The sequence below is a fragment of the Rana temporaria genome, chromosome 2 (assembly GCF_905171775.1).
Source record: "Rana temporaria chromosome 2, aRanTem1.1, whole genome shotgun sequence".
Lineage (NCBI taxonomy): Eukaryota > Metazoa > Chordata > Amphibia > Anura > Ranidae > Rana > Rana temporaria.
The window spans coordinates 384,511,840-384,538,129 of record NC_053490.1 but is presented as its reverse complement, the minus strand read 5'-3'; the positions used below and the strand labels follow the sequence as shown (position 1 = coordinate 384,538,129).

At 43.5% G+C, this 26,290-nt stretch overlaps 1 protein-coding gene across 3 annotated transcripts in view; it reads left to right on the top strand.

Annotated features, from left to right (window-relative positions):
• The window catches only part of ZCCHC17 (zinc finger CCHC-type containing 17), a 75,936-nt gene extending 51,160 nt beyond the window's left edge, over window positions 1–24,776 (top strand). For 2 of the 3 annotated variants that reach the window (XM_040337924.1, XM_040337923.1), the window contains exon 8: window positions 24,459–24,776. In XM_040337924.1, coding sequence (XP_040193858.1) covers window positions 24,459–24,635 — 177 coding nt within the window. In that variant the 3' untranslated portion in view covers window positions 24,636–24,776. Of the gene's footprint in view, window positions 1–11,663; window positions 12,241–24,458 lie in introns of those variants that run through there. The other variant, XM_040337925.1, reaches the window with a different exon arrangement.
• The last annotated feature ends 1,514 nt before the right edge of the window (window positions 24,777–26,290 follow it).

Below are 26,290 nucleotides of genomic sequence, written 5' to 3'. Positions count from 1 at the left end.
AAGTATTGCAACGATCGCTATTTTATTCTCTGGGGTGTTAGGATAAAAAATATATATAATGTTTGGGGGTTCTAATTAGAGGGAAGAATATGGCTGTGAAAATAGTGTAAAATGACATTAGAATTGCTGTTTAACTTGTAATGCTTAACTTGTAATACCAACGGCCACCACCAGATGGCGCCAGCTCACATCTGGTGGTAATAACTTGTAATACCAACGGCTCACTACCAGATGTTTTTTTTTTTTTTTTTGCTCGCCTCACTTCCACCCTGCCTGCGGGCCATTTATAACTGGTCCGCGGGCTGCAAATGGCCCGCGGGCTGGTACTTTGAGACCACTGCCCTAGAGGGTCTGGATGGACTCCTGCAGGCAATATAGGCCACTGAGGAGATTATAGAAGTCCCTAGAACAGGGATATGCGATTAGCGGACCTCCAGCTGTTGCAAAACTACAAGTCCCATCATGCCTCTGACTCTGGGTGTCATGCTTGTGGCTGTCAGAGTCTTGCTATGCCTCATGGGAAGTGTAGTTCTGCAACAGCTGGAGGTCCGCTAATTGCATATCCCCGCCCTAGAATAACTTCATATAGGGGGCTGAGCAAGGCTCAATCCAGGGTGTTTTTCCACTCCATCAATCCCTAAAGGATCAGAGCCAGCTGCTATGAATCTGACAGCTTACGATGGTGCTTTTTAGAGGTTTTTTAGCACCTCAAAAACTGCCTCCTAAACTTTTACCCATAGGGTGGACGTCCTAGTGAATATATTACCCTTGAGGGGGTTGCTTATTAGTTTCAACATCTTCCCCAGTTTCAACCTATCATTTCCTCCTTGTGCTGCTATATCTATCAGTGTGTAAGCATTAATCGAAACCTCTTGTGGCTTGGGCAACAAACCACTTAGGGCTGTATGAGAAGCATAAAAAGCGAGCCTGCAACCCTTAATTGAGTTTTTTTTTTTTTTTTTTTTTTGGTGCAAACCTCTATGCTAAAGCTATGTAAATTAGCCTGTATTTAGTGTGAAGCCCTACAGGTGTCTGATTGCCTCCAGCCTAAGATTGTGATCACCTCTTCCTGAGACACCTAATTGATTTCTGGGTCTGTGCTCGTTAAGACCTTAGAGTCTTGGACTCGCTCCCACCTGTGTGTGGACCAGCTACACCTACTCGGACCTATGCAATAGTCAGGGGCGGGCTGGGGCAGGGGACAGGCATGCGTTTTCCCCCCAGGCCGATCTGATTCTGGATAAAAAGGCTGATCTGCTGCAAGCTAGGAATTGCGCATGTGCAGTTCCGTAGTTTGCCGATTGGTGAGTGTTACTGCTCAAGTGAGGCTGGCAGGGCTGGATAACATCCCAGAAGTGTGCAGAAACATTTGTGCTGTGAGAGGACATCTGCCCTTATCACAGTGCTGTTGTTGGCACCTGAGTCCGTGTCCTTTCATTTCAGAGCACAGCCGAATGGAATCCACTCTGCCTCCCTCCAGCCCCCTCTCTCACTGTGCCCGCCCACACTCTTTGCAGCCCGAGTGTTGCATCTGTGAATAGGCTGTGTGGGCGGGAATGTTTAAACTGAGCAGTCAGTGTCCTAACTGGAAGGGGTCCTGGAACGCTGTGGATGGAGGCTGGTGACTGAGCCAGTGACACTCCTGCTGGTGCTGGCTCCTTCCTACCAAGTTTGTGAGAGAGTGAGTTGTGACAGGCCTCTTCCTAACCACCACCCCCCCCCCCCCCTCTGTAGCTAAGGAGGTTTCTATCAGCAGCTTGTGCATTACCTGGGCTGGTCCTATGTACTATGAAGTGGGGTCACACTGGTGTGTCACAGTCTGGCTGCAGTGTTGGTGATTTCAGTCTTTCTGCATGTTACCCCCCCCAGTCCCATAGACTTATTTTAGTTTGCACATTTTGTTGCAATTTCTGAATGTGTACAAAAACGTCTGCATGCTGCATCTTTGGTGCCCTTTAAAAAAAACTGCAGCAAAAATGCACAACCTAAAAAGTCTATGGGACTGCGGCTAAGCAAAACTGTGAACATAAGCACTGCAAAGACTTGTACACACTTGCAGCAGACACTGCCACTCTGCTGAAAAGGAATCCATGCTCGGGTCACTTTTGCTAGTACTTAGCGGCTCCAACCGGACCTATCAGTTTTTTTTGTTCAACTCGCTAGGTTGAGCGAAAAAAATAAATAAAAATAGTGGTGTGTACAAAACAAGGCTTCACTATGTTGATACGGAAATCAAACGATTTTTCTTGAGGTGTGATCTCTCTGTGCAGGGAAATGTGGAGCGGTCTCTCTCTCTGTGCAACAAACGAAAAAAAAAAAACAATTGCAGCCTCACTGTGCCCATCAATTGTCGCCACTGTGCCCATCAATTGTCGCCACTGTGCCCATCAATTGTCACCACTGTGCCATGCCATCAAACACAGCCACTGTGCCCATCAATTGTCACCACTGTGCCCATCAATTGTCACCACTGTGCCCATCATTTTTTTCCACTGTACTATGCCAAACGCAGCCACTGTGCCATCAATTGTCGCTACTGTGCCCTGTAACATGCTGCCAGATTGCCCCCCCAGCCCGGCACTTCCTCCCTCCACGTCGCTTGATATCTTCTCCCGCCCTCGATGACGCTTCAGACAATCAGGTTACTGGTAACCAGACCTGGTGAACCTGATTGGCTGAGATGCCTGTCAGCGTTATCCAGAGAATGCACCCCCATGCGTCCACTGGTTAACTATTTGCAACCCGATTACAGCCCTCAGGCTGTAATGAGAAAGCCTTCCAGAGCCGCTGGCTCTGATACACTTCCAAACACCAACCAGCTGCCGTTATTCAGATGGCCGGCGCTCACCAGGGGTCCGGCCATCTGAATAGTGGGCGACGGCAACAATACATAGATTTATGCAATGCATGAATCTATGTATTGTATTCAGTGGCGGTGCAGGAGCGAGAGGGGGCGGCGCTTCTGCGCCCTTTATGGACGCACCGCCACTGCTGTGCAAGGAAATGTGGAGCGGTCTCTCTCTCGCACGGTCTCTCTCTGTGCAGAGAAATGTGGAATGGTCTCCTTTCTCTTTCTCTCTCTCTTTCTCTCTTTCTCTCTCTCTCTTTCTCTCTCTTTCTTTCTCTCTATCTCTCTCTCTCTCTCTCTCTCTCTCTCTCTCTCTCTCTCTTCAGGGAAATGTGGAGCTGTCTCTTTCTCTCTCTGTGCAGAAAAATGTGGAGCGGTCTCTCGCTCTGTGCAGAAAAATGTGGCGCGGTCTCTCGCTCTGTGCAGGGAAATGTGGAGCGGTCTCTCTCTGTGCAGGGAAATGTGGAGCGGTCTCTCTCTATCTGGCGCTCTCTCTCTCTGTGTGCAGGGAAATGTGGAGCGGTCTCTCTCTCTCTCTGTGCAGGGAAATGTGGAGCAGGGTCTCTCTCTCTGTGCAGGGAAATGTGGAGCGGCCTATCTCTCGCGCGGTGTCTCTCTCTGTGCAGGGAAATGTGGAGCGGTCTCTCTCTCTCTGTGTAGGGAAATGTGGAGCGGTCTCTCTCTCTCGTGGTCTCTCTGTGCAGGGAACTGTGGAGCGGTCTCTCTCTGTGCAGGGAGATGTGGAGCGGTCTTTCTCTCTCTCTCTCTCTCTCTTTTTGTTAGGAAATGTGGAGCAGGGTCTCTCTCTCTCTCTCTCTCTCTCTCTCTCTCTCTCTCTCTCTCTCTCTCTCTCTCTCTCTCTCTCTCTCTCTCTCTCTCTCTCTCTCTCTCTCTCTCTCTCTCTCGGAAATGTGGAGCGGGGTCTCTCTGTGCAGGGAAATGTGGAGTGGGGTCGGTCTCTCTGTGCAGGGAAATGTGGAGTGGGGTCGGTCTCTCTGTGCAGGGAAATGTGGAGTGGGGTCGGTCTCTCTGTGCAGGGAAATGTGGAGTGGGGTCGGTCTCTCTGTGCAGGGAAATGTGGAGTGGGGTCGGTCTCTCTGTGCAGGGAAATGTGGAGTGGGGTCGGTCTCTCTGTGCAGGGAAATGTGGAGTGGGGTCTTTCTCTCTGTGCAGGGAAATGTGGAGTGGGGTCTCTCTGTGCAGGGAAATGTGGAGCGATGTCTCTGTCCCAGTCCCGAAGAAAACAAGGCTGAGGCCACCGCATTTAGAGCGGAGGAGGATCTTCTGCCTCATCTACGCCTTTTACTGTTTTGCTCCATCCACCTCCACCCTCCGTTGTCCCCTGTGCGGGGGCATGTGCCTCGGAGCCTGCCTAAGGGAAGGGAACTGTCACTGATGACTGTGCCAGAAGCACCTTTCCAGAGTCAAGCTGCCTGAGGTGAGGTCAGAAGCAGTGAATGAATTAGAATGTATGTGTAATGTGGACATGTATGTCATGGCAGCATTAGCTGGCCGCAGAGGAAATCGCATCCTTAAATCTCAGCCAGGGTTCATGCTGGGAATCTTAGTCCTTTACTTTTTGGGATGTGACACCCCAAAAGTGAAGAACTATAGGTCCCAGCATGAACTCCTCAGAATTTAGGATGTGTGACACACCCCTGTGCACCCTCCCCAACTAGTGAAGGACTACAGGTCCCACTGTCCCAGCTTAAACCCCTCAGAGCTGTGTCCCTGTGGCCCTTCAACTAGTGAGGGACTACAGGTCACAGCATGAACCACTCAGAGCTGAGGATGTGCCCCCCCCAACTATTGAAGGACTACAGGTCACAGCATGAACCCGTGAGATCAAAGGGGCAACATCCTCAGATATCAGGGGTTTATGCTGGGACTTGTAGTCCGTCACTAGTTGGGTGGTCCCATTCTTGGATCCCAGGGGTTAATGCTTGGACTTGTAGTCCTTCACTAGTTACAGGGGGGGGGGGGTCCTCAGCTCTAAGAGATTAATACAGGGACTTGTTTGTGATCATGGAATTCCTTAGACTGTTTTCCCCTGATCAATCACTTTGTCACCACCGGTTATATGGGCCACTTGACTGGACTTGCCCCCCAGGCCTAAGGCTGCCAGCCCTCCCCTGGCAATAGTAGAATAGCAGCTACCACTATTGTGGTATAGTCACACACCTCAGACTTACATTATTCGGAACAACTATGTTCCTTCACTGGTGGATGAAGGATTGGTATCTGGAGTTCAGGCTATGCCTAGGATAGATTGTTGGTCTGACCGCACATCAGAAATGCACAACATTGGGAGTTTATCTTGTGTCTTTTCTGTTATATAAATATCCTATGACTCACTAGAAATGCATAATATTGATTATGTAACGGTACACTGTTGCTTATCAAACGCATAACATTGAATTGTACACTATTGTTATTCAGAAACACACAACATTGAATTACTGTTGGTGAAATTTCTGTTGGATACATGATTGTACACTATTGCTTATCAGAAACGCATGACATTGAGTTACTGATAGCGACATTTCTGCTGGTTATATGACTGTACAATTTTGCTAATCAGAAACGCACAACATTGTATTATTGGTAGTGATATTTATGTAGGTTAAGTGACTTTACACAGTTGCTATTCAGATATGCACTGCATTGAGTATTCTTTTTTCTAGTGTAATTTCTGTTGATTAGATGACCCTACAAGGTTGCATTAAGTAACACATTGAGTTGTCGGCAACATTCTGTTGGTCATATAACTGTACAAGTTTTCTAATCAAAAAATGCACAACATTGTATTACTGGGAATGACACTTCTGTGGGTTCAGTGACGGTATACAGTTGCTATTCAGTAACGCACAGCATTGAGTTTTTGCTAGTGACATTTCTGCCGGGTATATGACTGTGTAGTGTTGCTAATCAGAAATGCACAATGTTATTGTTGGTAACATTTCTGTCTTATGTCCTATACCCTGTTGTTTATCTGAAGTGTGTTAGTGCCACTCTCTGCTGGTTATGACTGCAGGTAGTCTAGCACCAGCAATACACAGTTGAGGTCGCATATGTCCTTTTTTTGTTGTCATACTGGCTATGCGACTGCATTTTACCCTTTCGTCTTCCAGGACAGCCCTGTAGATGTAGCTCCTCCCTCCGGGACAGGAAACACAATCACCCCCAATTATAAAAGGCGGTCCTCCAGGCCTTCTCCTCAGGTTTTTGTGTTTCCTGCCGGACGGGAGGAGATACAATCAGGGAACGTATTTTTTTGTGTGAGAGAACCTACCTCAGACCTTCAGCACTCCTCTGGCCCTAGGGGTAGAGAGCGTGGCTGGAGTCTCCCCCGCCGTGAGCTCGGCGAGAGTCGGACCCCGTTGACGGCGGGATCCGTCCCCGGAAGCATCCGGATGGTATGGCTGCGAGGGTGAGAGACGCCATCGAATCGGCTCACCACTTCCGGTATTCGATAGGGGGCGGGTTCCGTGCGTTCCAAAGAGAGGAAGGTGTATTCTCGGCGGAAGCGCGTCATCAGGGGGCGCCCGGAAGTATCGTTCCTACTTCAAAAAAGGGCGCGGAGGAGACTCGAAGGATCCCGGCGCTAGTGTTTGTTCAGTCAGACTGAAACGAATAACACAGGACCATGGATGCAGCAGCGGCTATTTCCGATCCTGGTCCAACAGGCACCGGTACCTCTCAGGTAAGGCCTGGTGATGGCACATGGCTTACTCTGTTAGGTAGGGGATTGTTACCCCAGATACCCCCCCTAGGTGGTGAACCTGTTTGGTGGAGGGTTTTTTGCACCTTCTAGGTACCTTTTCACAGGGGTGAATGCAGGTCTAGCTGGTTGTAATGTGGTCAACTGTGTTGTTTATTTTAACAGGTCAAGGCCCATGATAAGAACCAGCCTCCTAGGAAGAAATGTGCAGTGTGTGGGATAAAGCTAAGTTCTAACTGGGATAAGCCTTTATGTCCTGACTGTTAATAGTTTGGTTAAGGAAAGTTCATTAACCACTTGTAACCAAATGTTATCTTTTAAAGATGAAATGACATCCACATTTCAGTCGTTTAAAGGACTGATAGACAGGATGCAGGGCCCAGCCCCGTCCCTAACTAGGGCCTCTAGTGCTCCTTCCTTACCAGTTCAAGAGGAAGAGGAGGAGGTTAGAGACAGAACTCCCAGATCAGTTGTTTCCTCTCAGGCAGGTTCAGCATCTGAATCAGAGGGAGAGGAGGATTCCTCCAGGGCGGCCAGATACAAATTATCATTAGATGATGTGGGGGATCTTCTAAATGCTATCTATGATACTTTAGATATCCAAGAGGAACAGGTTCAGCTCTCAAAGCAGATATGATTCTGCGAGAGTGGGAACAACCTGAAAGAAGACCCTTTTTTTTCAGGCGGCCTCAAACGTAGGTTTCCATTTGAATCAGACGTGTCTCATCCTTGGAACAAGGTTCCTAGACTGGATGCCCCTTTAGCCAAAGTCTCCAGGAGGACAGATTTGGCATTTGATGACCTAGGTTCCCTTAGGGACCCAATGGACAAAAGGGGGGACCTACTATTGAAAAGAGCTTGGGAAGCCTCTGCGATCAGTTTAAAACCAGCTCTAGCAGCTACTTGCGTAGCAAGGAACTTGGAGTGTTGGCTCACCCAGTTACAGGCACACATCTTGGCCGGTACCTCTAGACAGGAGATTTTAAAATCTTTTCCACTCTTGTTCAAGGCAGTGGGATTTCTAGCTGACGCCTCAGAGGAGTCAGTAAAGTTGGCTGCCAGGTCAGCAGCCCTTGTCAATGCAGCCAGAAGATCAGTATGGCTGAAAATCTGGACGGGCGATGCCGCCTCAAAATTAAAATTGTGTGGTCTTCCGTTTTCAGGAGACCACCTTTTTGGATCCGGCCTCCAAGAGGCTTTGGAACGTACTCGGGACAGGAAGAAAGCCTTTCCTGAGAAAAAGAAAAAGTCTGAGGGAAAGAGTTTTTTTCGTGGCTTCAAGGGATCCAACTTTTGGCAAAACCAGAAGAAAGAAGGCCAACCCAAGAAGCACTGGGCAGGTCACAAGGGGCGTGGTAGAGGAGGAATCCTGTTTAATCCTCCTCAACCCGCCCCAAAACCGCAATGACTCCTGTGTCCCCGTGGGAGGAAGGTTGGGGCAGTTCCTCCCACAATGGACCAAGGCAACTTCAAGCCCGTTCATTCTAAATCTAATAGAGAACGGATACAAGCTGGAGTTTGCGTCACTGCCTCACTGGAACTTCAGGGTGACTCATCCACCCAGGGAAAAGGCAAAGGCAGAAGCTCTCATGCTGTCTCTAGGAGAATTACTGGATCAGAGAGTCCTAATTCCGGTGCCCCTGGAGGAGCAGGGACAGGGAGTATATTCCCATGTTTTCATAGTAAAGAAACCATCAGGGAAGTTCAGGATGATCCTGAACCTTCGGCCCCTGAACAGATTTGTAAAATACAAAAGGTTCAGAATGGAGTCGATCTTTACAGTATCAAGATGTCTGTTCCCGGGGTGTTACATGGCGACCCTGGATCTCAGGGATGCTTACCTGCACATCCCTATACATCCAGATTACCAAAAATTTCTCAGGGTAGCAGTAAGGGTAACTCTAGGGATTCAACACTTCCAGTTCCAAGCCCTGCCCTCTGGCAGAAGCTCTTGCCCCTCTCAGGGACCAAGCGATCACAGTAATCCCATATCTGGACGATCTACTGTTTGTGGCAAGATCGGCTCAGCAGTTAGAAAGGGATTTACTGGTTGCGCAGGAGTTTCTCTCCTCACTCGGGTGGATAATCAACCGGGACAAATCCCAGTTGGTGCCATCCCAGGAGGTGGTATACCTAGGGTACAAGATATCTTCGGTAAAGAGAAAAATTTATCTCCCCGAGGAAAAGGTTACCAAAGTAAGTCAGGCGGTAGCCCAGCTTCAGTCCAATCAGTGGATTTCAATCAGGGAGGTAATGAGAGTCCTGGGATTCATGACATCCTGTTTCCCTGCAGTTCCTTGGGCAAGACATCATCAACGCCCATTACAGGAACTTATGCTCCGTCTCTGGAGTGGCCAAAGTCAGGATTTAGAGTCACTGATTCCAATCTCAGCCAAAGTAAAGAGGAAATTGTGGTGGTGGCGAGAACATCACAATCTGAGCAAGGGTCTAGACTGGTCCTTCCCGGTAGAAGTAATAGTGACAACGGACGCAAGTGCCTGGTTCTTCCAACCAAAGAGAGCTGTTGCCAATCCTAAGGACAATAGAGTCATTCCAGGAAAGGTTGGTAGGACGTCATCTGCAAGTTCGCTCGGACAACGCGGCGGCTGTCGCGTACTTGAACAAGCAGGGCGGGACAAGAAGTCCGGCTCTGCAAGAAATATCCAACAAAATCCTCTCCTGGGCGGAGACCAACTTGTTTTCACTGACAGCAGTCCACCTAAAGGGTACTCAAAACTCTCTGGCAGATTACTTAAGTCGCCAGCCAGTGAAGCAGGACGAATGGTCCCTAAACGAAGAGGTATTCGCTCAGATAACACAGAGGTGGGGTCTTCCGGAAGTAGATCTTTTTGCCTCAGAAAAGAACAGGAAAGTAACCCAGTTCTTCTCAATACATCCCAGAGACCAGGCCTTAAGGATAGACGCATTTACCAGTCCTTGGAGGTTCAACATCTGCTACGCCTTCCCCCCAGTAAGGATGATAGCAGCAGTACTCCAGAAGTTTCGGTTGGAGGAGACAGACTTGATTTTGATCGCGCCCTGCTGGCCAAAGAGGCCCTGGTTCGCAATCCTGAAGGAACTATGCATTCTTCCTCCATTTCCCCTTCCAATCCGGAAGGATCTGATCTCGCAGGGTCCAATCCTACACCCGCAGATAGACAGACTGAGTCTAACTGCGTGGTATCTGAGGAACAGTTATTGAGAGCAGAGGGTTTCTCAGAGAAGGTAATAAACACCCTATTACAGTGCAGAAAGCCAGTTACGAGAGCAATCTATGCCAAATTCTGGAAGAGATTTTGTTCTTGGATGAAAGAACAGAAGTTGGATCATCCAGGGATTCCAGCTATTCTGGATTTTTTACAGGCTGGGGTAGATCTGGGTCTCTCCCCTAGCACCCTAAAGGTACAGGTAGCAGCCCTGAGTGTCTTCTTGCAGTGTTCCCTTCAGCAGAATTCATTCGTTAAGAGTTTTTCAAGGCCTTATCAAGATCAAGGCCAGTAAGGGTTTCGACCTGTCCTTCTTGGGATCTTTCGTTGGTGCTCAGAGCACTTTCAGGCAAACCTTTTGAACCTCTGGAGGAATCCATCCTGAAATGGGTTACACTTAAAACAGTCCTCTTGGTGGCAGTGACCTCAGCCAGACGGGTGAGTGAGCTACAGGCTCTTTCAATTTTGGAGCCTTTTTTGTTAGTTTTTGATGATAGGATTATTTTGAAAACAGACCCCAGTTTTCTTCCTAAGGTTGTGTCCAAGTTCCATAGGACACAGGACATTGTCCTTCCTTCTTTTTGTTCCACCTCAGACTCAGAGGGAGCACCCCAAAACGTATTAGATGTTAGGAGGTGCCTTTTAGTTTACTTAGAAGCTTCCAAAGAGTTTAGGAAGAGCGATTCCCTTTTTGTTAATTTTTCAGGAAGTAAAAAGGGACATAAAGCATCTAAATCCTCCATTGCTAGATGGATCAGGATGGCAATAGGTAAGGCTTATGAGTTAGAGGGCCTACAAGCCCCATTTGTTAAAGCACACTCGACCAGAGCAGTTTCGAGTTCATGGGCTGAGAGGGCCGGAGCCTCACCAGAAGAGATTTGCAAGGCGGCAACGTGGTCAAGTTACACTACTTTCGCCAAGCACTATTGCCTGGACTTGATGTCTGAGAAGGATCAGGCATTTGGTAGGAGGGTCCTCCAAGCAGTAACCCCACCCTGATAAGTAAGTTTCTTGTCAATCATCTACAGGGCTGTCCTGGAAGACGAAAGGGTAAAACCGGAGTTAGGCTTACCGGTAACTCTGTTTTCAGGAGTCTTCCAGGACAGCCTGGCTTCCCACCCGGTGTTTATATTTCTAAACTGGAAATGGAAGTTTGTACTAACGATGTGTTGGTAGATTATGTTTTTCAGAGCCCTTCAGGAATTCTTGGATGAACTGAGGCGAAGGCCTGGAGGACCGCCTTTTATAATTGGGGGTGATTGTGTTTCCTGTCCCGGAGGGAGGAGCTACATCTACAGGGCTGTCCTGGAAGACTCCTGAAAACAGAGTTACCGGTAAGCCTAACTCCGGTTTTCGTGATCATCAGAAATACACAAGAGGTGTTAGTATTATTTCTGTTGGTTATATGACCGTACTGCGGTCGGTATCAGGAATTCACAACACTGAAGTTGTTCTTGTCCTCCTGTCTTGAATCTATTACCTTAGTTTGCTGTACATCAGAAAAACACAGCAGTAGAAGGTGTCTGTGTCTTCTGTGTTTAATTACTCGGAACAAAACAAAACACCATATTTGCTAGTGTCCTTTCTGTTGGATGTAGGACCTTAACCTATTAAGCATCAGAAGCACACATTTGAAGCTTCTGTCCTTTCTCTTTGCTTAGGTTATATGGTATCTTATTACATATTAGAAATACACAACATTTTAAGCTTGGTTTGTGTCTTCTCTGTCCTACAGGTGACTGTATATCAGAAAATACAACAGTGAAGGCTGGGTGTGTCTTCCTGTTTTGTATTCCATATTAGGTCGGAGCTTGCTACCCTTCAGAAATACAAGATTTATGACCTGTATATCTGTGATATTAATTATATATTTGTCACTTTATTTCAGACCTTATTTTCCATGCACATGGAAGGAACAGGATTTCTGACTGCAAAAGATTCAGTCCTTTACATCTAGGCATGCCAGAGACATTCCCTAGACCTGAACCCAGTAGGGTTATAGGACACCGGAAGAAGGTCATAAAATCACCTATCATGATTTTTTTAGTAGGAAAAGGGTTACGCTCTTAGGAATTGTTTGCTTGAAGATACAGCATCAGAGCTTATCTGACTAGTTCACCCAATTCGATGCGTTTACAGCTCGGTATGTATCCTTCATGTCACCCCGGTGGACGAACTGGATGTGACTAACCAATATTCGTCTTTTACTCCTACTATAGAATTAATTCCTTGTGGTAGGGATCTGCTTAACTTAACACTCATTGGTGCCTGGAGTGGATTATGATCTCAAACACCGGATATTTACGAAATACTGTATTTTGTTGGTGTATAACACTCACGTGTTTACCCTGAAAATGTAGGGTAAACTGTGCCTGCGTGTTATACGCAGGGGGCTGTGGAAAATTTCTTTCCCCGACACTTTTGGTTTTTCTGTTATATACCAATAAATGCGGTGGTTACTCGCAGTTCTTACCAGGCTCCTTTCTGCGTAGTTTTAATGCATCTACCCACAGGGCTATAAGGAGCCTGGGGATATAGAACACTTTCACATCTGACATGTCGGCATTCAGATGGGAAGAAAACCAGAAGTTGGGAATGCCCAGGAGAAGATTGGACCTACTTGCCAACCGGCTTGCAGAACAGCCATTTTGACCTGTCTAGCAGTGTGCGTTGGAGACAGGGGTTTTGTCCGGGCGCATGAGTGAGCCACGCCAAGGCATCCTGTGGTCCTGACACTGACCAATGAGTGTCCTCGCTATAGAGGCACATGCATTCTGATGAATGGATGGGGGCAGGTGGACTGAAGGGGAGCCACCCCTCCTTGAAGGTGCAGGAGCACACCAAACGCCCTGCTTGGTTACATACCTGTTCAGTCATTTGAGTCCAGGGAATAAGCTTCCCATTAATCTAGTATCCTTAAGTGGGGTTTCTTTCCTTTTTCACCATGGCTATGGCAAACAAAAAGGGGACCCACAAGGACTGTCCGTCAGGAGGCCTTTTTCTTTCTAAACCATTCTCCTGAACAGACTAGTGGTTTAAAACCAGATGTTTCTTTGTTGATCAAAGCAGTTCCTTGTTTCACAGAACAAATCTCTGATTAATCTTTTTGGTGGTCCTATGCAGCAGTTGCAGACATTATTGACCACGATTGCTAGAATATTGGCACAGTCAATCTTTCTATCTTAAAAAATTCACAGGCTCTCAGAATTTTTCTTGAAGAGCACATGCCACCTAGATCCTGTATGTGAAGAGAAGATAGGGGCATAGGTGGAGCAGACCTGCAGGTCAGTTACATGATCCAGCTAGGATACCTTCATCACACACTAGGGAGTGAAGGTTTTGGGAAAAAAATGTTTTTTAAGTCAGACTCTGACATTTAGCAGAAAGACCTTGCAGGCAAGGGTCCCACCCTAAAGTAGGCATGTTGGTTCCTTTATTATCCTCTCAGGTGTGCCGTCCTGGAAGGTGATAGGAGAAAAACCTACGTTAGACTTACCGTTAACGGTATTTCTACAAACCTTCCTTTGCTGTTCATACATTGTATGACTAAAGAAAATAAATAAAACACTGTGCTAAACAAAAAATGTGGAAATGCTGCCAGTACCAAAAAATGTAGATACAAATATTTTGGAAAATATGGTGAAAGATGAGGTACACCGCAAAACCAATATATGTGAGAATTTAGGTAGTGCTACCAAAAAAAAAAAACAAGAATAAATGAATAAAAAGTGTTAAACCAAAAAATGAGCCACTACCTGTCGTGATTAGCTGTGGATTATATATATATATATATATATATATATATATATATATATATATATATATATATATATATATATATATATATATATATAGGTTAGGATGAAGGAAAAAAGCTGGGACAGCCGCACTCCAAAAAAACTCCTCCTTTAATTAAAAATCACAAAATACATGCCACAGCAAAAAACAGCACAACAAAAGAAAAGCTGACGTTTCGCACTATGCCTTAGTGCTTCTTCATAGCTAGTGTGTAAACCGTAAAATAAGTGAATATATACCTTACAACCCAATGAGTGGGAGGGGGCTCTGGAAACAATTAAGTTAAACAGGGTCCCCTGTGAAGTTTAGGTGTGTCTCGACAGACAATCAGAGAGTGTCTCATGTGGACTATGTCTCATGCAAATTCATGGTGAATAGTGAACATTGGATAGAATGATGTGTTGACCCAATAGAGAAGTGGGGTGCAGAAAAATGTGAAAGAGAGTGTAGGAGTATGTGTAAGTGTGAAGAAATATATTTGAGTGTAAGAGAAGTGAATTAAAGTGGACAGGAAATGGAATGATATGTGTAAAACATGTATAACTTGTATAAGTAACAAATAAAATGAAATTAAGAAAACAAAAAATATGATATGAATTGAAGTGCGATAAAGTAAAGTGAAATTAATTACAAAAGAAGAAAGGAAAACAAATAAAAAGTGAAATGGGGAAAAAAGGGGAAAAAAGGGGGGGGAAAAAGGGGAAAATAAAAAAAGGAAAAAATAGGGGTGAATATGACGGTGAACCATATAAAGGACGATGCATAAACCATAAAATAATATGGTGTAATGTAGTGAACAAAAAATGCCTAAAGATTGAGCATAGTGTAAAGGTGCACCTTAATTCTAATGGTCTTATTTGTTTTATAGTATATTAACTTGTGTTTTTTATTATTTTTATGATTATTATTATATTATTTTTGTTTTTTGTATTTTTGTTGCCTGTATGTGTTTGTGTACTCACTCATTATTGAAATAATAACTGAGACACCGGGCATCTATCTGGACTGGTTAAACGTTCATTGTGAGCTGAACCATTAATACAAAGACAAAAACAAAAAGATGTGAACATGTGTGGCCGTTTATAGAAGAGTTCTAAAATATCCTAAAAATCAGTAAATGAGTAAACATGCAGAGTAGTATGGAATGATAGTAAAAAAGAGGCACTTGTGGCTATATGAGGCTAATGAAAAATAACTGCTATTAGCGGACAATTGCCAACATGTGAACCTTAATCTAAATAGAGAAACTCTCTAGAGAATGATAGCGATCAGGGTATGGGCATGGAGTGTGTGTCAGGTTGCATAGCGGAATCGATATATTGGTATTACAATATTTTAATGCTTTAATGTTAGACTGGAAAGGGAAAAGTAAAACCAAAAGGTTAGTGAAGGGTTAATGAAAAACTCCCTAGGCAGTAGGTAAACATGTGTTGAAATCGAAAATACACTATCTGATTCTCTGTCTTGACACATCCAATTACAGAAAAAGCCACATTTGAGGCCACCACATCTCGCCGACAACAAAGACATCGCCATACATGTCGCGATGACTGTGCGATCTACATGAATTAAATACTTAAATGTGTATTTACAAGGAACAAATAAAATTCGATAAAACGGAGAAGCCGAACATTGCTGTTGACAGCTGTATATACAAAAAACAGTTAATACAGTAATAAGAACAAAAAACACACAATATGCATATGAAATGTCCCGATAAACATGTTAAGATAACGAGCAATATCGTATGGATGGCTGGGAAGCCAGCAGAACTGTAATCGTGGGACATATCTTACAATGTATGTTGGTTGGTTCTCTAATGAAACCCAAAAAGAAAGAAAGAAGAGAGTATATAGGATACTGAGATCTTGTTGAAAAGGGTGCCAAGAGCCTAGGTGTTTTGTAATCCTCTTACAAAGAAGGAGATACTGTATTTATGGATCCTGTAAAAATCGGGGAAAAAACATCCAGGGTGCTTGTAAGAAAATAAGGTTAGGAAAAAAGGCAAGATGAAAAGAGAGGGGGGGAGGGGGAAGGGAATAAGGAGAAAAATGGGAAAATGTGCGCAAGGAAGAGTGAGGAAAAAAAAGGTGGAAGTGGTAAAAAATAAATAAAAAAAAAATAAAAATAAAAGGTGGAAGTGGAAGTGGAGAAAAAAAAAAGGTGGAAGTGGAAGTGGAGAAAAAAAAGGTGGAAGTGGGAAAAAAAAAAAAAAAAAGGTGGTAGTGAAAAAAAAAAAGGTGGAAGTGGAGGAAAAAAAAAAAAAAAAAAAAGGTGGAAGTGGAGAGAAAAAAAAAAAAAAATTATTATTTTGGAAATGAAAATGAGAAAAGATAAAAGTAAATGTAAAAATAAACATAGGGCAGGGACAACCGGCAGATCGAGGGAGCTTAATGTATGTTTAGGACCGGGCTCATATAGAATGAAGTATGATAAGCCTCTTAAATACCTAGAGTGAGATATACAGTGAGATGGGATACATAGGAATAGGAATAAGATATACATATACATAATCTGAATGTGTAATTAGAACGCTTCAAAAACCAAAAAGCTACCACATGTGTTGTGAAGACATGTATGGGAGAGCGTGAAGATGGTATAATGTAAAATCCATGTTGGAGAAATATCAGTTATCAGCGAAATAGTTCTGTATGTATATATATATATAGTGCACTCAAGAACCGGACACGTCTAGAGTAAAAAAAAAAAAAAAAAGGGGGGGGGGGAAATTAGGAGACACAAAATCAGAGAAAAATCTCCAAGGAGATGTGATAAGCTGTGTAATATGTAAGTGTGGCAGTAATGGACAATGGTGCAAACGTGAAACTGGATACTGATACTGATCAGTCATAAAAATGGGACACATCCCACTCAAAATTCATTCCAGACGGAATTCTGGTTTGGAGTGAAAAGATCCAGAACACTTCACGTTTGCACAATGACCGGAACTTGTCGCCTCCCCTGATGGGGGTTTTGACCTGTTCTACACCCTGTATAACAAGACTGGTGATGTCCTTAAAGTGTATGTTGTTCCAATGTCGTGCCACATTGGTGTTTTTATTGGTGGAGATATCATAAAGATGGTCCCTGAGGCGATCTCTAAGCCTACGAATTGTACGTCCCACATACTGTATATTACACAGTGTGCAAGAAATGACATACACAATGTGTTTGGTGTTGCAATTCATGAAACTCTTAATCTCAAATTCTCTATGATTGCTACATGAAATGACGTGTTGGCCTGTTTTGATGAAGCCGCAATAGATGCAGCTTTTAATACCACACTTGAAGGTGCCCTTAAAGCTCAGCCAGCCATGATGGGTAATTTTGCTATTAAATAGGCTGGGTGAAAGGGAGCTTCCAAGCGTGGGTGCCCTTCGAGACACTGTTTTAATGCCCTTGAGTAGTATGGCACTATAGGCTGGGTCACTATACAGTATGGGCAGATACTTCATCACTGTGTTTTTAATTTTCTGAAACTCTAGACTGAATGGAGTAGAGAAAACTGGAGTATTATTGGAGAATTTGGAAGCTGTTCTCTTGGAACTTTGTAGCAAATTATCTCTGGGAACAGAGCTGGCAGCCAGCAGGGCTTTAGTAATGATGTGTTCAGGGTACCCTCTATCTTTAAACCTGCTTGCCATATTATGGGCCTCCTCGTTAAAGGTTTCAGGTGCACTGCAAAGTCTCCTGAGTCTGAGGAACTGGCCATACGGGACCCCCTGATGGTGTGTCTCGGATGGGCAGAATCTGCTCTTAGAATGGCATTGCCCGCTGTTGGTTTTCTGTAGAGGCTAGTAACTACTGTATTGCCCGCACCTGTCAACTTAACATCCAGAAAGTTTATGGATTTGGAATTTAATTCACCGGTAAACTTTAAATTCAGAGAGTTATTGTTGAAATAATCAAGCCAAAGTGTGAGATCTGCCTCGCTGTCTGAAGTGATAAACAGGAGGTCATCAATATAGCGACCATAGAACACTGTATCAGTCCTGCGGGGGCTATCATGTCCAAAGATGCGGGACCTCTCCCACCAGCCCATGAATAGGTTGGCGAGCGAGGGAGAAAACTTGGCTCCCATGGAGGCCCCGCATCTTTGGAGATAATAGCCCCCGTCAAACATGAAAAAATTGTGGGTAAGTAAATATTCCAAAACAAGTAAAATGAAATCTTGAAGTACCAGGGACATTTTACCCGATTCCCTCAGGAAAGTAGCCACAGCTCTGATACCAAGATGATGGGGAATGCTGGAGTATAAACGTGTCACATCACAGCTGACCCAACGATAGCTGTCATGCCATTGAAATTGGTTGAGTTTGGTCAGAAGCTGTGTTGTGTCCTTGAGGTAACCGGGTAAATCCACCACTAATGGTTGTAGTTGCCCATCAAGCCATTCCCCAAGACGCTCGTTAAGAGAGCCTATACCAGCCACAATGGGTCTCCCCAAAAGGGGATCTAGCCCCTTGTGGATCTTGGGTAGGTGATGGAATACCGGCATGATGGGACAATCTGGAATAAAAATATCTCTCTCATGAACAGAAAAGATCCCAACTGATGTGCCTCTATCCAAAAGGCATGTAAGGGCCTTGGTGAAAGCTGCAGTGGGGTCTGATTTGAGTGCCTGGTATGTGTCTGTGTCAGACAATTGGCGAAGTGCCTCATTCTTATAGACATCAGCATTTAAAATTACCACAGTCCCCCCCTTATCCGCATTCTTGATGACTATGTCTCTGTCTGATTCAAGGTCATTCAAGGCTTTTCTTTCCATGTCAGTAAGATTGTTGTGGGGATAGGGTCTCCTATGGCAGTCACGGGCAAGGTGGGTTAAATCTTTTTCTATCAATTTCTGAAAGAGGTCTAGTTCCTTACCCCTGGAGTCCACCGGGTAGAAGTTGGACCTGAGTTTGAAAGACACAGTGTTACCTGTGTTGGTAGGGTCCACAGGGCTAGGATCTGACTGTATGGCAAGTTCAGTTAGATCATATAGAGCACATACTTCTCTAAATAAAATGGGAGAAAGAGGAGACTCACCCACATCCGTGTCTTCACAAAGACTGTCACCGGAGTTGTCTGAAGATTCAAAGTAGAATTTTTTAAGTGTGAGACTGCGGGAAAACTTGTTGATGTCCAAGAGTGTAGAAAACAAATCAAAATGCTTAGTGGGGCAGAAATTAAGTCCTTTAGAGAGTAATCTGGATTCGCCAACACTCAAAACCATGTTTGAGATATTAAGGACGTTGCTCACTGTTTCTTCTTCCGTAAGGTGTAGATAGGATTTGTGGTTCCTTTTTCCTCCTCTTCGGGTCTTTTTGTAGTGGATTTTTTCTTCTTTGATTTTATGCTGGATTTCCGAGGGTGTGCCGGGGCTCGTCCTCCATCTGTGCGGTTCATAGATGTTGAGGGTCGGTCGGGCGATGACTCTGAAACAGAGGTGGCCATGGTGTCATTTGCCGCATCGCTCCCCTGATCTGAAAAGCTGACCCGCTTACCCGAAGGTTTGCGTGACCGGTTGGTGAAGAATTGATTTTTTTGGTTTTTTCCATGTATAAACATTGCCGCTTTCATAATCGGCTCGGTCTCGGTTCATTTTTCCTTTCTTGGTCTCGATCACTGATTTTTCCAGGCAAGGGTCCCACCCTAAAGTAGGCATGTTGGTTCCTTTATTATCCTCTCAGGTGTGCCGTCCTGGAAGGTGATAGGAGAAAAACCTACGTTAGACTTACCGTTAACGGTATTTCTACAAACCTTCCTTTGCTGTTCATACATTGTATGACTAAAGAAAATAAATAAAACACTGTGCTAAACAAAAAATGTGGAAATGCTGCCAGTACCAAAAAATGTAGATACAAATATTTTGGAAAATATGGTGAAAGATGAGGTACACCGCAAAACCAATATATGTGAGAATTTAGGTAGTGCTACCAAAAAAAAAAACAAGAATAAATGAATAAAAAGTGTTAAACCAAAAAATGAGCCACTACCTGTCGTGATTAGCTGTGGATTATATATATATATATATATATATATATATATATATATATATATATATATATATATATATAAACAAAAGCTGAGTATATCAGTAACCGTCTGATAATGAATGACCAAACGTATACACTTAAAATACAAAGAAATAACATTAACACAAATTACAATATCAGTGAGATAAAAAAAAGTCCATAGAACAATCCCAAGTGTATAAAAAAGATTTGCGAGAGGTGAAATCCAAAAAGTCTTCTTATAGTGGGTAATATGATATATAGGAATGGCACCACCTTCCACCAAGTGTACACCCGAGTGTAAAAGATGTCTCCTTACCAGACACAATGACCACAATGAGGCGGTCAGACCAGGCACAGGGTATTTTAAAGTCACCCAATCGACTATAAGCTGAAGCTGGTTCGAATGCAATCAATCAGATGATAATGGATATCTCCTCTGCTGCTTCTTCCAGCAACGTCTTCTCTCTACTTCTTCCCGACTCACCTCTCGGTGAGTGAGAGGTGAGTCGGGATGAAGTAGAGAGAAGACGTTGCTGGAAGAAGCAGCAGAGGAGATATCCATCATCATCTGATTGTTTGCATTCGAACCAGAACCAGCTTCAGCTTATAGTCGATTGGGTGACTTTAAAATTCCCTGTGCCTGGTCTGACCGCCTCATTGTGGTCATTGTGTCTGGTAAGGAGACATCTTTTACACTTGGTGGAAGGTGGTGCCATTCCTATATATCATAATACCCACTATAAGAAGACTTTTTGGATTTCACCTCTCACAAATCTTTTTTTATACACTTGGGATTGTTCTATGGACTTTTTTTTATCTCATTGACATTGTAATTTGTGTTAATGTTATTTCTTTGTATTTTAAGTGTATACGTTTGGTCATTATCAGACAGTTACTGATATACTCAGCTTTTGTATATATTCCACAGCTAATCACGACAGGTAGTGGCTCATTTTTTGGTTTAACACTTTTTATTCATTTATTCTTGTTTTTTGGTAGCACTACCTAAATTCATACATTGTATGAACAGACAATCGGTCATTTCTCCCCCTGACAGGACTGGGAGCTGTGTGTTTACACACACAGCTCCCGGTTCACACTTTGTAACGAGCAATCGCGGGTGCCCGGCGGTGATCGGGCACGCGCGCCCCTATTGGCTGAAATGCAAAATTACGTGATTTCGCACAGCCGAGCCGACCTGCCGCCGTAAAACTGCGGCGGCTGGTCGGCTAGTGGTTAATCATTGCAGCCAAATGTATGTCTCATGTATTCTGGGGTTGAGTTTTGTAAGTGGAAGTTCAGGCTTTTCCATTGTCACTACTTTATTTAAATTTTTTTACATTGTCACTTTAAAAAAAAAAAAAAAAGCACACGTAGGTCGCGCCCGCATATGTAAACGGTGTTCAAATCACACATGTGAGGTATCGTCAGAGCAAGAGGAATATTTATAGCACTACATTTCCTCTGAAACTCTAACCTGGTAACCGTTAATTTTTTTTAATTTTTTTTAAAGCTCTGCCCATGGAGATTTTTAGGTACCGTAGTTTGTTGCCATTCCACAAGTGTGCCAAATTTCAAATCATGATATGTTTATCTACTCTTTGTAACATCTTTCACATTATACAAAAAAATGTTACTGTTTAGTGTGTGTGTGTTTTTTTTTTTTATTCATGAAAGTATCTTTTTTCCCAAAAAATTGCATTTGAAAGACCGGTGCGCGAATACAGTGTGACATAAAATATTGCAATGATCGCCATTTTATTCTCTGTTAAAAAAAAATTACAAGCAATTTATTTTAAATCCTGACTCGGTTTGCGAGTGTCTCGCAACACGAGCCGGATTCAAGCCTCTGCGGTGTGTAGTACCGTATTTGGCCAGAGTAGCGGGGGCGCCAGTGACACTCAAAGCCGCTCAGAAATACTCGGTTCCCGAACATTTCGAGTGCAGCCGAGCGGTCTCCAAGTCTCACCTGCCCCCCCACCTCTGGCCTTATGCGGTATTGTATTCCATAGAAGTCAATGTGGAACAAATTATCTTTTGTTTCCATTGACTTCTATGGGGAAACTCGCTTTTATATGCGAGTGCTTTGGATTACAAGCATTCTCCTGGAACTGATTATGCTCGTAGTCCAAGGTTCCACTGTGTATATGTATATATATATATATATGTATATGTGTGTGTGTGTGTGTGTGTGTGTGTGTGTATATATATATATATATATATATATATAATATGTGTATATATATATATATATATGTATATATAATGTATGTGTGTGTGTATATATATATATATATATATATATATAATGTGTGTGTGTATGTATGTATGTATGTATATGTATATATGTATATATATATATATATGTATACATATATATATACATACATACATACATACATACATACATACATACATAATGTGTGTGTGTGTGTGTGTGTATGTATATATATAAATAATGTTTGGGGGTTCTAAGTAATTTTTCTAACAAAAAATACGGATTATAACTTGTAAGCAACAAATGTCAAAAATGGCCTTGGGCATGAAAGGGTTAAGCATAGTTCAGAAAAGCCTTGACTTCACTTTAAGAGGCAGAAGCTGTTTTCCATTTTGATGCTATTGCTTCCAGCTACCACAATGCTGATTTCAATACTAGACACTTATTCCACTTGCAAAGCAGTCTCTTGTGGAGTTAAAAAGCTTGGGTTATAATTTTGGGTTATAATTTTGTTTCCAAAGTCCTGTACAAAGGTAATAATGTTTCCTAGTCTCCATGGTCCCCAATAATTCTCTATTAGGCCTTGTTCATACCATGTGTAGACATGAGACTTTCTGCATGTGTTCTGCAAGGGTGCAAATTTTTTTTCTGTGCAGAAATCGGCAAAGTGTATGCAGTACACAAAAAACAAAATGTGACCTCAACACATGAACAGGACACGTGGAGAACAGTTGTTTTCTTTGTGTCCTTGTCTTTTCAGAAACATACATGCTAAATCCAGGCATCTCTGCACATGGTGTGTACAAGCAGAGCTGCTGATGGGGGGGGGGGGGGGGTGCATCAGTCCTCCTGTAGGGGGGCCTGGGCACACAGGGCGGCCCAGACAGAGGTGTTCTCCCTGAAGAAACTGAGAGTTGGTTTCTCCTCCTGCTGGCTTTTAGCTGCTAGAACTAGTTCCTGTAATTTGCCACCAACCATGCCACACAGATCCTCCTCCCTGTCCTGCCCACATCTGATCATAATCCCTTGTGTGCCTGGGCCCCCCTCAGAGCTGCCAACTTTCCTCTCCCGCCGGGCGCTGCAGGCACATGGGGGGATGTGTCAGCTGTCAGGACTGAGAGCGGGGGGAAAGGGGCCAGTAAATATGTAATTTACCAACCCATTCCTTTTATGAATGGACACGTTGAGCGATTTGGTACTGATTGCTCCTGTATCCATTGATAAATGAGTGCTTCAGGTTATAAAGGAACAGGAGTCTGTTACCAATGCTGAGGCTGCAGAGACAAATAATGGCGAGTCCTGCGATTCATTTCAATATTTCACCCCCCCCCCCCCAAACAGCGTTTGAAAAGGGAAAAAAAAATGCGTTTTAACTCATTTAACAAAAAAAGAGCTCTTTTACACGGGCACATACAGTAGGAATGATTGATGTGTTGCCGTCATGTTACTCTATGGCAGTGATGGTGAGCCTTGGCACCCCAGATGTTTTGGAACTACATTTCCCATGATGCTCATGCACTCTGCAGTGTAGTTTTCTAAATGGGTTCCTCTAAGCTAGTGCATTGTTGGTTCACTAACCTTTTCCTTCAATTTCCCTTCTAAATGTTTTTTTTTTTCCTATATTTTCTTTGTCTGAATTTCTCACTTCCTGTTCCTCTTCCTGTTCCTCCTCAATAAGTTGTTCAGCCAGAACGGCTCGGATGATGGGGGCAAGCTTACTGAGGCGAAACGGGAAGTGAGAAATTCAGACCAGAAAAAACACATTTAGAAGGGAAATCGAAGGAAAGGGTAAGTGAACCAACAATACACTAGCTTAAAGGGGTTGTAAAGGTTTGTTTTTTATTTTCAAAATAGGTTCCTTTAAGCTAGTGCATTGTTGGTTCACTTACCTTTTCCTTCAATTTCCCTTCTAAATGTTTTTTTTTCTTTGTCTGAATTTCTCACTTCCTGTTCCTCCTCAGTAAGGTGTTCAGTAAGCTGTTCTAAATGACTTTCCACCGCTTGGATGATGGTGGAAAGCTTACTGAGGAGAAACTGGAAGTGAGAAATTCAAACAAAGAAAAAAAACATTTAGAAGGGAAATCGAAGGAAAAGGTAGGTGAACAACAATGCACTAGCTTAAAGGAACCTATTTAGAAAATAAAAGACGAACTCCCTTTCAATGGGACAAGCTGAAGGTAGAAGCTGGTTGGCTACCATGCAGAGCTGCACTAGACTTTGAACTCTCAAGTTTTTAGTATATCAACCCCACAGTGTCTTCTCTATAGCCTACCAGCAGCAGGTGATTAAGTGACTGCTCTGCTTGAAGGGGTGGTGGAGACTGCAGATTGTTGGCATTACGGTCCAGGAAAAATGACGAGGGAAAATGCCAATACAGTATTCTATTAGTGTAGAGAAAAAAAGCTGAAGGATATGGTGTTGGGTTTTTAAAATGTTCAGGTATGTGTTTCCTGTATGGGGGGTGTCATCAGGTTACTGTCCTGAATACTTATTCTGCCTCATTTTCACATTTCCAGCACCTGCCTGGGATTGAGGATTTATATGTATGTAATTGTCCTGGTGTGCACTTTGAAGACTTTGTACTGGTTTTAGTTTGGTTCACAGAAACATCGGAGACTGTGTGATGTATTTGACATATGACCTATCCCTCCGTTTTGTTTCACAGCAGGAAAAGAAGAGAAAAAAGCACAGCAGGGACAAGGAAACCTCAGAATCTGAGAGCTCATCTACTTCCAGCTCTGATAGCAACTCTGAGCCTGCCAAAAAGAAAAAACGACACACAGAGAAGGCAAAAAAAAGCTCAAAGAAAAAGAAGAATAAAAAACATAAACGAAGACCTTGAATAAGAGGTCACTGTTTATTTACATTTATGTTCTTCTGTTGTGTGGCAACATTTTATGTAAGAGGCGGTTCACACTGGGGCGACTTGCGATCCGACTTCATGACGCCTCAAGTCACGCTGTAGAGAAAAACAATGGAAGTGAATGGGAGCGGTGTTAATACACACGACTCAAGGCGATCCGACTTCAGAAAAGGTTCCTATACTACTTCGATCCGACTTGTAGGCGATTTGTACCCATTGATTTCAATGGAAGTCGCCTCCAAGTCTGATCACTGTCTTAACTGAAGCGACTTTCCAGGAAGATAACATACATTTCTCAGGCAAACCTCTCCCTCCCCCTCCCTCTCCCAGAGCTGATTGTTGTTTTATTGGCCACTGGAAAGTCTCCTGTCCTGGAGACGACTTCAAGTTGTGTTGTAAATCGCCCCAGATCGCCCTGTGGTTCATGTTCAAGTCGTGTCGGAGTCGCCTCTGAAAGTCGCGCTGGAAGTCGTGTCGCCCCAGTGTGAACCGGCTCTAAAGCTACAAGAATATATTCCTCACACAAGCTGGATGTAGATGTGAAATTCCATCATTTCCCATAGTGGTGATGCAAGGTTATATTCTAAATAAAATGAACTTCCCTTTTTTTTTTTTATTACCAGTTGGTAATGTGATATATTTGTGCAAATCAATGTTTGCTGATGATCATAAGAAACACTTTTTCATGAAAGCTGAACACAGGTAGATTGAAAAGACATGTTTTTGCGGCTCTGTAATTAAATAATCCTTGCATGTTTTTGTTTTTAAGTGAATGCAGTGAGCGTATCTTAATTTGACTTGGCATAAAGGTGCTATTTACATCAAAAATTTTCACCACGTGGTCAGTAAGGCCTCATACACACGATAGGTTAAACAGAGGACCGTTTTCATCGGTCAAAACCGATCGTGTGTGGGCCCCATCGGTTATTTATCCATAGCTTAAAAAAAGCAATCTTGTTTTAAATTTAACCGATGGATTCCTAACCGATGGGGGGAAAAGAAACGATCGTTAGTAGGCACAACCATCGGTTAAAAATCCATGCATTTTCAGAATCAAGTCGTTGCATGCTTGGAAGCATTGAACTTCATTTTTTTTTCAGCACGTCGTTATGTTTTACGTCACCACGTTCTGACACGATCGTTTTTTTTTTAACTGATAGTGTGTATGCGCCACGGACCATCAGTCAGCTTCATCGGTTAACCGATGAAAACGGTCCATCGGTCCGTTCTCATCGGATGGACCGATCGTGTGTACGCGGCATAACAATCCATACAAAGACATAAAAAAAAAATCAGTAATGATGTGTAATACAATTTAAAATGACACAGGGAAAAGTATTGCACACCTGAAGAAAGAGAGGTGCAAAAAAATGCATTTAAAGCAAAGGCACTAACTGCAATCTATTGCTAAGTGCAAATTAATATCGGCTGGTTCAGTCTCAACTGATGGCCTATAAAAGTGTCTCATTCCCAAGGTGTCACACAAGAAACCTCTCATGATGGGTAAAAGCAAAGGACTCTCAAGACCTTTGCAATCTTATTGTTGCAAAACATACTAATGGCATTGGTTACAGAAGGATGTCTAAACTTCTAATTGCTCCAGTGAGCACTGTTGGGGCCATAATCAGGAAGTA